General features: G+C 37.3%; 1 protein-coding gene across 1 annotated transcript in view; it reads left to right on the top strand.

Annotated features, from left to right (window-relative positions):
- Positions 1-12,447, top strand: part of Spock3 (SPARC (osteonectin), cwcv and kazal like domains proteoglycan 3) — a gene marked incomplete in the record, with an annotated part of 448,767 nt that overhangs the window by 331,164 nt on the left and 105,156 nt on the right. The window contains 1 exon segment of the mRNA XM_055597901.1: positions 11,730-11,844. Within this exon segment, the coding sequence (XP_055453876.1) occupies positions 11,730-11,844 (115 nt within the window).

Here is a 12,447-nt window from a genome sequence, read left to right as displayed (position 1 = left end):
GTCGGTCCCAATTGTTTCCTACTCCGTGGGATTATCTCTCGACTGGGAAATTCAGTCTATGATGTTGTGGGCCCCCAGTTCAGTCTGGGACCATGACCAGATCGCGCTGGCGTGTAGCTCTGGGCTGGCGACCAAGCGCCTGGCGGAACTGGGATCTCTTCTGCGGTTTAGCCGGGTGAGTTAAAGCTGATTGAATCCCCCACCGTGGGGTATCCTCTCACTTGTGAAACACAATTTCTTGTGTTTTATGGCTGCGAGTTCTTATTGCTGGTCACTGTGCCAGTCCTGCTGTGCTGCTCCTCAGAATGAGAGTCCTCCAGGCGCCGCCATCTTGCCCTGCCCTCCTACTAAAAACAATTCTTAACATTTATACCATGGTAGAATTTATACTTTCTTGTTGTTGTTGTTGTTGTTGTTATTATTATTATTATTATTATCATCACAATAGTAATATTTGAGTTGCTACGAACAGAAATTTTGATAGCTTTACTATTAATTGCCAAATAAATTGTGAAATAATATCAGATAGTAATCTAAGATTATTGTTTTTTTTTTCTAACTTTATTTTTTAAAACAAAATTAAACATTTTGTCCAATGGTGCTAACTAATTCTTTATCTTAAAATGAAGAAGCAGCAAATGCTGAAATTAGAGCCCAGTGCAAGCTCAGAGAGTTAACCAAAGTGCTAATGTTAGGATAAGAACTTGCTGGTGATTTGCTGTGTGTGTATTTCACAGGAATGTTTTCTTTGTAACATTGATTATTCATCAGCCTAAAGAAAACACTAGAGCAATGACAGGAGATAGGAAAGATCTGAAAGAGCCAACTATGACCCAACTCATCAAAACTTTATAATCTGCCCCTGGATAAGGGTCAACCTTACCAGGCCACAGAGAAAGACAATACAGCCAGTCCTGATGAGACCTGATAGGCTAGGGTCAGATGGAAGGGGAGGAGAAACTTCTGTATCAGTGGGCTGTGGAAAGGGCATGGGAGGAGAAGAGGGAGGGATGGAGAGAGGGATTGGGAGGGGACAAGGAAGTGGGGCTACAGCTGGGAGACAAAGTAAATAAATTGTAATAAATAAAAATTTTTAAAAAAGAAAAAAATGACATGATAAAAATTATATTCTGCAAAGCATCCAAGTGGGTTTCCCTAGTTAGGGGAACAAGAACTGTCTCTGACATGAACTTAGTGGCTATCTCTTTGACCTCCCCACCCCAGAGAGAGGGAGGAGCAACCTTGCTGGCCACAGAGGAAGACAATGTTGCCAGTCCTAATGAGATCTGATAAACTAGGGTCAGATGCAAGGGGAGGAGGACCTCACCTATCAGTGGACTTAGAGAGGGGCAGGGAGGAGATGAGGGAGGGTGGGTGATGATTGGGAGGGAATGAGGAAAGGAGCTATAGCTGGGATACAAAGTGAATAAACTGTAATTAAATAAAAAATTTGGACAAAATAATAAATCCTTTAGAGCATACTTTCTAAGTGATTATCCTAATATACACTATATCAGATGCTTATAGAATGCATAGAAGACTCATGGAGCACATTTCTGATCATTCCATTACAGAGCATATTTGTTGATAAAAGGTACAGTATCAATGAATCTAAAGAGCCCACACATATTAATCTCAAATAAGACAATAATGGTATCAAATTCAGCTATCCAAATAGAGTAACAATGTTATAGGAAAAATGTTGTCAATAGACATTTGAAGCTCAAGGTTTGTATCACACTTTGGAGCCTCAAGTGTGGAAACTATAAAAAAGTTATATTTTAGATATCTTCCAAGTCAAAGTCTTATACTAATTTTTATGAGGAACTAACAAGAATGTCTAAGTAAGAATGCGTTATCATACTCTCTCTAATACCCAAAAATCCTGAGTTGTTTTTTATTGATGTATAATTTTATTTTTTTTAATTACACTTTATTCACTTTGTATCTCCCCATAAGCCCCTCCCTCCACCCCTCCCGGCTCCACCCTCCCTCCCCCTTCTTCACACATGCCCCTCCTCCAGTCCACTGATAGGGGAGGTTGTACTCTCCTTCCTTCTGATCTTACTCTATTAGGTCACATCAGAACTGGCTGCATTGTTATCTTCTGTGGCCTGGTATGGCTGATCCTCCCTCAGGGGGAAGTGATCAAAGAACAGGCCAATCAGATTATGTCAGAGGCAGTCCCTCTTCCCATTACTATGTAACCCACTTGGACACTAAACTGCCATGGGCTACATCTGTGCAGGGGTTCTAGGTTATCTCCATGGCTGGTACTTGGATGGAGTATGAGTTTTAAGTGACATTATAAGAGAGCTCTATTCTAATGTAAGAGACTGAGTTCACCCTAGAAAGGTTTCTACAAGCCTATATTTATTGAAGCAAGTCAACCTTTCCTGAATCTACAAGCTCAAGATGCAATGACACTGGTGTTATGTGATAGCAAGAGATTGATGTCCCAGTTTGAAGCATATTTATACTCTCTGTATCTGCCACCCAGGCCCTCTATGGCCCTCTATGGCTTTGATGACGCACACTTACTTGGTTTGGGCCATTTGTTTTGGTAAGTAGGGCACATAATAAACTCTTGCAATGTTAAAATAAGTTCCCCTAAATAAAGGTTTTGGTGAGAACAGAAAAAGTTCCCCAAAATAATGTATGTTATTCTTTCAGCAGGTTTCACATATATAGAATGATAATGCAGTGCCCACTATAACAAAAGAAGGTTATATTGTGCTTTTTCTATATTTCACTTATGGCTTGTGACATCACAGCTTTGATATTTCTGGGTCAATTTCATATCCCAGTTGGACAAATGTATTTATGTTTGGAAATGTTCTTTGTTCCATTCCATAGGAAACAGCAGAGTATAGATTAGAGGAACAAGTAGAGGAGGTTTTCTGGGCTTAGTCCCAGCTGAGAATGTGAAATTCTGCTCACACCTGTTTCATAGTGTCATTGCTGGGTTTACCTAAAAGATATATTAGTTTAAGAAGAGTGAAACAGAAAAATTATTCCTGTTCTTCCTTTATTTCTCAACTTGTTCTTTTGGTACAATAAGGGGCTACTGCTTCACTAAGGAAAGGATTATTACAGTTCTGTTAACTGATAATTACACATTGCAGGGTTTTCTTGGATCATGCTTGAGGTTTGAGTAAGACATCAAGACATCTACACAATTTAAAACTGTTGGCCATTGGCTGGGGCAGTCTCTCAGCTAGCTACTAACTTAAACAGACTTCTGCACTTATCTCTACTTGGTTTACACCGCCTACCTCTCTGCTCCATTTAGTCACCTTTCTGCCTTCTTCTGCATCAATTTTTATCAGTTTGTCTGTGGAAGTTTCTGTTTGCCCAAGTCCTGCCTGTACTTCCTGCCCCAGCTCCACAGCCATATCTTTATTATGCAAAAAGCCACATTTCTTATTCAGCTAGTAAGCTGGGAAATAATGATGTTGCCTTCTGCATGGCATATTCACTTAATTTGAAAGGAAGGGTGAAGGTGTGACATTTACATATCCTGCTAGTCTAGCATTGCTGGCTTCAAATAACAAGATGGAACATCTTTTTGGTATAGGCCCAGGAGTAGTACAGCTGGATCTTGAGGTGGCACTAGTTCCAATTGTCTGAGAAAGCACCAGATTGGTTTCCAAAGAGACTGTACACGTTTGTATTCCAGCAATGGAATGGAGGGTTCCCTTTTCTCCACATGCTCACCAGCATGTGCTGTCACTTGAGGGTTTTTAAAATTTTTTAGTTTACATTTTTTCTTCACAATTTATTATATATCCTGATTGAAACCTCCTTCCTCAGTTTCCCCCAGTCCCACCCTTCCTCCCTCTTCCCACTATCCCTTCCCCTAGTCCACTGAAAGGGGGAGTTCTCCATTATTGCTATCTGCCCATAGCTTGTTAAGTCTCATCGGGACTGGCTGGATCCTCTTCCTCCCTGGCCTGACAAGGCCAAATCACCAGGGCAAGTGATCAGAGAATAGTCAACTGACTTCATGATAGAGGCAGCCCCTGTTGCCCTCACTCAGAGATCCACAAGGAGACTGAGCTGCTGATAGGCCACATCTGAGCAGGGGTCTAGGTCCTCTCCACGCATGATCCTCCGTTGGTGCATCAGTCACTGCAAGACTCCCTGGGCTCAGATCTTTTAGTTTTGTTGTTCTCCTTGTGGGGGTCCTGACCCCTCCATGTTGCACTCATCCCACTCCTCTCTTTCTCCATGAGACTCCCTGTGCTCTGTCTAAGGTTTGACACTGAGTCTCAGCATCTGCTTTGGCCCACTGTTGGGTGAATCCTTTCGGATAATAGACTCTATAGTAGGCTCCCAACCTGTTTACTCTCGTCTACCACTTCTGGGGTGCCATTATGATGGGTGTAAGCTGGAATCTCAGAGTTCTTTTGATTTCCATTTCCCTGATGACTAAGAATGTTGAGCAGTTCTTTTAATGTTCTTCTGCCATTCAATATTACTCTGTTGAAAATTCTCTGATTAGCTCTGAGTACCATTTTTAATTGGATTATTTGTTTTATTATTTTTATTTTTTGAGTATAATTTCTTGAGTTCTTTATATATTTTAGATATTAGCCCTCAGTCAAATTTGGGTTGGTGAAGAGCATTTCCCAGATTGTAGGCTGTTGTTTTTTTATACTGACAGTGTCCTTTGCTTTACAAAAGCTCTTTAGTTTCATGAGATCGCATTTATTTTTACTTATATTTTTGTTAATTAATTTATTTTTATTAATTATAGTTTTTTCACTTTGTATCCCAGCTGTAGCCCCCTACCTCAGCCCCTCCCAAATCCACCCTCCCTCCCTCATCTCCTGCCATACCCCTCCCCAAGTCCACTGATGGGGAGATCCTCTTCCCCTTCAATCTGACCCTAGCTTATCAGGTCTCATCAGAACTGGCTACAATGTCTTCCTCTGTGGCCTGGTAAGGCTGTTCCCCCCCTCAGGGGGAGTTGATTAAAAAGCCAGCCACTGAGTTCATGTCATAGACAGTCTCTGTTCCCCTTACTAGGAAACCCACTTGGACACTGAGCTGTCATGGGCTACATCTGTGCAGGGGTTCTAGGTTATCTCCATGCATGGACCTTGTTTGGAGCATCAGTATCAGGACAAAAACCATTTGCCCAGATTTTTTGGTTCTCTTCCTCTCCTTGTGGAGCTCCTGTCCCCTCCAGGAGATATCATTTATTAATTGTTGATCTTAGAGCCTGAGTTGTTGTTCTGTTCAAGGTGTTATCTCCTGTGTCAATGAAATCAAGGCTCTTCCCCTTTTTCTTCTAACAAATTTAGTGTGTACAGTTTATACTGAGGTCTTTGATACACATGGGCTTTAGTTTAGTGAAGGGTGATAAATATGCTCCACCACACAACAAGGACATTTGCTCAACCATGTTCATAGCAGCTTTATTCATAACAGTCAGAATCTGGAAACAACCCAGATGTCCCTCAATTGAAGAAAGGATCCAGAAATTGTGGTACATTTACACAATGGAATACTACTCGGCACTTAAAAACAAGGAAACCAAGAAATTTTCAGGCATATGGTAGAAACTAGAATAGATCTTGAATGAGGTAACCGAGAACCAGAAAGACAAGCATGGAAAATAATCACTTATAATACAGGATAACCGTACTAAAATCCACAGACCTAATTTAGCTGAATAACGAGGACTCTAGGGCTGATATTTAATTCTCATTTGGAAGGACAGATAAAATAGACACTGGTTGAAGAGAGGGAGCATTATGGGGAGCCTATCATAGACATCCTCTGAAAGACTCTATGCAGCACGGGACTGAAGCAGATGCTGAGATTCACAGCAAACTGTGGGCAGAGAACAGGGAGTCTTAGGAAAGAGTGGGGGAATACAAAGACCCAGAGCAGACAGGAGCCCCATAAGAAGACCAACAGAGCCAACAAATCTGGGCCTATAAGGATCTGCAGAGACTAATGCACCAAGCAAGGACCATTCATGAAGAAGACCTTGACCCTTTGCTCAGATGTAGCCGATAGGCTGCTTAGCCTTCATGTGGTGTTCCTAGTAAGGGGAGCAGGGTTGTCTCTGACATGGACTCTGTTGCCTGCTCTTTGACACTTCTGCCTTGTTGGTAGTCATTCCCAGGTCACAGATGAAGAGGATGAAAGCAGTTCCTATGACACTTGGAATGCTAGGGTCAGATGGTCGAGGAAGAGGGCTCTGCCTTTCTGAGAAGTAGGGAAGGGGAATAGGTGATAAGAGGAAGGGTGGCTGGGACCACCAAGAGTCAAGGGAGGGAGCTACAATTGGGATGTGAACTGAACAAATTATAAAAAATAAATTTATGTTAAAAATATTACAATTAAGAATATACTTTTTTGTAGTCATAAAATACAATCTTTATAGGTCGCCCCAACCATATTATCAATGATAATCCCTATTTACACCAGAATGATAAAAATGCAGCATGAATTAAAATACCTTAATTTCACATTCTCTTTCATAACTCGTGCCCATTACATGCATTCAGGCTTTTCTCACACTTTTAATTTTGGCAATTTTTGTCTTCTTTTCTTCATATTATAGTGAACATATATGTACATTTGTTTCCATATACATGTGTGTGGGCTAGATTTCACAGATAAGGGAGAGAGAAAGTTATTTTTTTCTGAAATTGTGTAAACGTGCTTAATATACATTCTATATGTATCAACTTTCCTGAAATTTTTAATTTCATTTTTTTAAAAAAAACAAATATTATACACACCATTTTTTTAACATTTCACCTGTTGAGTGGCAACTTGTTGGATTCCAGTTCTTTGCTATGTTGAACAAAGTAGGAAAACAATAATTTCATAACAGTTAGATAAATCATTAACCCGATGCTGTGACTTGATTGTAAAAATAATAATGCCTACCTCATTTCAATGACCACAGAATACGCACTTAAACTGCTTGATAAACAGTCAAAGAAGCCCATTGAATATTGTAGATTTTGCTGTTTCAACTGACTTGAATTTCCTGATTTTTATGAGTAGTTAAAGTAATGATATTTTAGCATCCTCGATGTGGTTAGCAGATTTTCCGGTCACTATTTAGTGGATACCAAAAGCAGTTAACCAACCCATGGCCAAAATAACTACATTTATTCCTAGGCAATAGAAGAGAAGGTATTCTTATTTAGAACCTCTTCCCTAAGCAATCTGCTCCCGGCCCCTTTGTTGATCTCTTCTTGAACAGGGGTGTCTGTACCCAGATGATAGGGGTCTCTTGTTTACTGCAGATATGGCCTATAATACGATTACGTTTTCTACTTTTTTCATCTCAAAATTAAATAAACAACTGTAATATAACTTCCCTGTGAATAGTATCATAAACCTTACCTGACCTTGGTTTTGTCAGTTTGTCGTAACTTACACATTCCAGTGTTGTCATTCAAGTTGACAGAGAACCTAGGAGAGTTGGCCCTAAAAATGAGGTAGTCTCATGCAATAGGCAACTTTATTCAGAGCATCAGACAACTTATACTCCGAGGGTTAAGAAAAGTCACATGAGTCAGTAGCCAATCACAAAGATAAGCACACACAATAAAAACTGTTTGTCCATAAAAAAAATATGTGTAACAACAGCTGAAGTAAACACACTCCTGTCCAAATTACGCCTGGGAGGAGCATGAAAAGAAATTCCAAGAATAATTCTGTGTTTTGAAGAAACTGTGGACACAAGACTCATGTCATGCATTTTTTGAAGTTTCCTCAAGCACTCAGAAATATCCTCTCACAACTCAGTTCTTGGACCATGTTCTGACAACCAGGACTCCAGCTTGTAATCAGAAATGCATCAATCATGGCTTTCTCTACATGTTTTGCAGTCTGGCTAATTATGGACTAATGAGCATGCCCTTTGTGTGATATTTTGGTTTGCTTATACCTTGATAAATATTTCAGTTCTCTGTTAATTAAGTAAATTGACATTGTTAATTATGAGAAATGAACTCACTGAACACAGATGAAACCATCTGAAAGAGGGATTTTTAATATTCTAATGTCCTTTATTTAAACTGCATTTCCAGAAATGTGTTGAGAAAAGGTCATCCAGGTGGATCATTTAAAAGAGAAACTTCATGATTTCCTTATTTTTCATTGCTGAGTAATACTCCATTGTATCTGATTGGCCTGCTTGTTGATCACTTCCCCCTGAGGGGGGAGCAGCCTTATCAGGCCACAGTAGAGGACAATGCAGCCACTTTTGATGAGAACTGATAGACTAAGATCAGAAAGAAGAGGAGAACCTCCCCTATCAGTGGACTTGGGGAGTGGCATGCATGCAGAAAGGGGAGGGAGGGTGGGATCGGGAGGGGAGGAGGGAGGGGCTTATGGGGGGATACAAAATGAATAAAGTGTAATTAATAAAAAATTAAAAAAAGAGAAACTTCATAGTTTCTTAGAAATTAATTTTATAGTGCCTACTTACATAAAAATGAATCAGTAACTTTTCTCCAGAAACCACATAATTCTTATTAGGTCTTGAACATAACATCTTTCATGAATTGAATTTGTTTTGAAAGCCTCATGCAGGCATATAATGCATTCTGATTACTTTCATGCTCTACACTCTTTTATACCATACACTATTATTAACACTCTCTCCTGTCTATAAATAATGTTTCTTTTGCGCCTCACTAAACTTGAGGCCTTCTGATCATCTGTTTAAGATTATCCATTAAGTCCTTATATTATTTCAAAACAAAACAATAGAACCACCACTGGGCTGAGGAGACAGCTTAGTCAGTAAAGTAACTATCTTGCAAGAGAAGGATCTAAACCTGATCTTCAGAAACCAGGCCCTATGCCAATGCCAAGTTTGGTGCAGCTTCTAACCCCAACAGTGGGGAGAGAAAGAAAAGAGAATTCCAATGGCTCATACACAGTCCAGCTAGTCCACTTGTAAGCCTTAGGACAATGAGAGCAATGAGTGATCATGTCTCAGAGGGCATAAATATTAATTCTGAATTATGTCCCTAGTTTATCCTTGAGCATTCACAGGGAAGTTCATAGACACTCATACACCCTGCCCACATATGTATCTGCCCTTACAATAATGCATACACACATAAATACACAAAATCCATTCCTCAAATTGAGCATACATAAAATAGGAAATAATGTGAAATAACACACTTTTGAAGAAAGCTATAATACTGACAAGTTCTAAAATCTTTTCTTGATATAGATTTATAAGTTTGTCAGTTAGACACTCATAATTAATCTTGAACATTTTGTAAATTTTGTAATGAATGAGAATTTTCTTATCAAGTCCAAGAGATACTAAAGTAATGAGTTGAAAGAAGTTACAGTATAATATTAAATTAACTAATTTAGTTCTCATTAAAGCATTTATAATTAACTTTTTATTTCTACTTTAGATGTTGAACATTTTTATAGCACTTAAAATTCATTGTGATTTTTTTCATGACAAAATTATTTTTACAATCATTAAAACATTGGATTAATTTTGAAAGATTTATTCCAGTAAAAGAGATGTTTCTCAGTTGCAAACATCTGCAAAACTGTCCACAGTTTCAAGTCATTTGTCGCAGGGACAATTTAGGATTCTCTTTGTCCACTAAAGAGTTTCTCAACAACTAAAAATGAAGTGTTGGGAGGATGTAAGTGATATGATTAGTCACTGAATGAGTTTATTGCTTCCTGAATTCAGCTGAATTAAATTATTTGCTGGTGCATTTCACGTTGGAGCCTAAACGTCTACCCCATTTAATTTTAATGTAATTTCCTCTGAGTAAATTGTGGGGGCAACTTCTAAGAAAATCATGTTAAATCAAAATTACCATGTACAGTTCTTTTGTGTAGGAAGATCATTGCCTCTTAAACAATGGAGTTAGATTAGAATTTTTTCTCATAAAACATATATATTTGGAAGGATTTTAAGACTCACAGGCTTACCATTTTATAACATTTCATGTTCTAGAGAAAATCACGGCAGATGAAACTACACTAAAATATAAAATCACCTGTGTCATAAAATTTTAATTGTTTTCTTTCAGTTTCAATTGTTTTCTGTTAACTATTGTGGAAAAATAACTATTGTGAAAAATGCCCAAGTCACAATAACTCATGGGTTAGGTAGAAAAAGAAAACAGATTCCTGAAATCCTGGGACAAGTATTGTTATCCTCATCATTTTATTTTAGAGCTTGTTCTATTGTTCATTAAATGTAAAGCCAGTTCCTAAAGCCAAGTCATCTACCTATTTAAGGTAGAGACCAAACATCACAATGAAATAAATTGATACCAACAATTTGCAAATACTGCTAATGAATTTTTTTTAATTCAAACTTTCAAACCCATGTTATTTTTAGATTTAACACAGTTATCTGAAGAACTTAAAAAGCAGTGAAGGTAAAACATCCTCATTATATTATATGGGGGGTTAAATGAAAAGATTTGAGAAAATATCCTTAAATGTACTGCATAGAGACAATATTCAAAGACATAGTGTTAATCTCTTTTGTACATTTACTCTATTTTGGAACTTGTATAATAGAATTGCAAGTGCACTCGTGGTGTTTAATTAATAGTTCTAAGTCTAAATCCTAATGAAAAGAATTTAAAGGAAGCCTGTTACAATCATTCATTCAAATACATGCATACATACATACATATATATTACTAAATCATTTAAATTTAACTATGTATTTATAGAAACAGTCTTATGTTACAAAGTTGTTACATAAATATCTCATATTTGTTCACAACTGAGACTTAGAGAAAGTCCATTAAAAAACTTTGTATATGATTATTTAAAAAATATATATATTGTGAATGCATTCACAATATATATACCTATATAAAATGTAAGCATGTATGTAATGTTATAAGTATGGATACAAGATATATGTTGTATTAATTTCATATGTAAATATGCATATTTGGTCTGTATATGCGTGTTTGTAAGAAATCAAAAATAACCATAGAATTATTTTATGTTTGCCATATTACAAATGCAAATTTTTCAATGATTTTCTCCTTGGGTTATAATCTGCCATGCTGGGGTGTACAAGTCAGGGACTAACGACACAAGTTTGTCTCCCAAACATAGAGTCAAATAAGACACCTAAGTCAGACATACTCAAATAGCTGAAACCAAATAAGCAAATATGCAAATGGCAGCTCAGGGGATGTACTGTCTATTCCTATCTCACTCTTCTGTCCTTTTATATCCTGATGTTCTATAATCAATTTGTAGAAACGATCAGGACAGAAGTAATGGCACATGCCTTTAATCCCAGCACTTGGGAGGCAGAGAGAGATAGGTGTCTGACTTCAAGCCTAGGTTGGTCTGTAGAGCAAGTTCTAAGATAATCAGGACTATACAGAGAAACCCTGTCTCTAAAAACCATAAATAAATAAATAAATTGGAGTGAAAGGAAAGAAAGAAAAGTAAAGTAAAAAAAAAAAAAAAACTGACAATTTCTGGGCTGTTGTAACCCTCAGTGACTGCTCACAAAATGATTCCCTTAGTAACTGCAGTATTGTCTTGTCTGGGAAAGGTTAGTTACAGAGAGTGTAGGATGTCCCCTACAAATAAAAATACAAATGAAACAATGTTAAAAGTCCATGTACACATAATCTACATGAGTATTCTTTGACTTTCTATTGATATAATTAAATCTGCATGTATGTGAGTTAATATTTTCTCTGTTTTTGTTTACACAGTGCAAACTAGAATATCAGGCATGTGTTCTTGGAAAGGAGATCTCTATCAGATGTGAAGGCCGTTGCCCATGTCCCTCCGATAAGTCCACCAGCACAGGCAGAACTGTTAAGAGAGGTAAGTGATAGAAATTTGTTCATGCCTATATGTTCCATCTACTCTCCACGGATATTTTGTAATAAATAGTAATTAATAAAAGCTGAAAGAAATTTGCTTTTATACCTATGACTAGCTTGTCATAGGTATAAGAACATAAGAACATAAGCTTGTCATAAAAACAATCTTGTCCTTTTATTTTGAGCTGGGCCTCAATTATAAATAGAAACCTTTCTCCTTCCATTCACAGTCATTATCAAAAGAAGTGAAACTTACAGAATTATTAAATTTTTTATGCTCACCAAATATAATATGTGAATTTAGTCTAATATTTTTAGAACTGGGAATTGCTCCTTAATTAAATGTTTGACCACATACAAAATTCCTTGAATATTGTTTTTATAAATGAGATGCCTACTAAGTGTGCAGTGTTTGTATGAAGGTGGGTGCCAATGAAACAATTTTATAAATAATACATTTTAATAACTTGATGCATAGTGTCATATATACTTTGTCTTTTCTTAAATTGATTACTTAAAATTTCATGAGTGTTTGTGTGTGTGTAATTGTCATTATATCTTCAAAAAGGTCTAGAGAGTTCTAAAATCAACATTTGAGTTTATA

Source organism: Psammomys obesus, unplaced genomic scaffold, assembly GCF_907164565.1.
Source record: "Psammomys obesus unplaced genomic scaffold, mPsaObe1.curated_primary_1811, whole genome shotgun sequence".
In the NCBI taxonomy this organism is placed as follows: Eukaryota; Metazoa; Chordata; class Mammalia; order Rodentia; family Muridae; genus Psammomys; species Psammomys obesus.
This window is presented reverse-complemented; position numbering and strand designations above follow the sequence as displayed.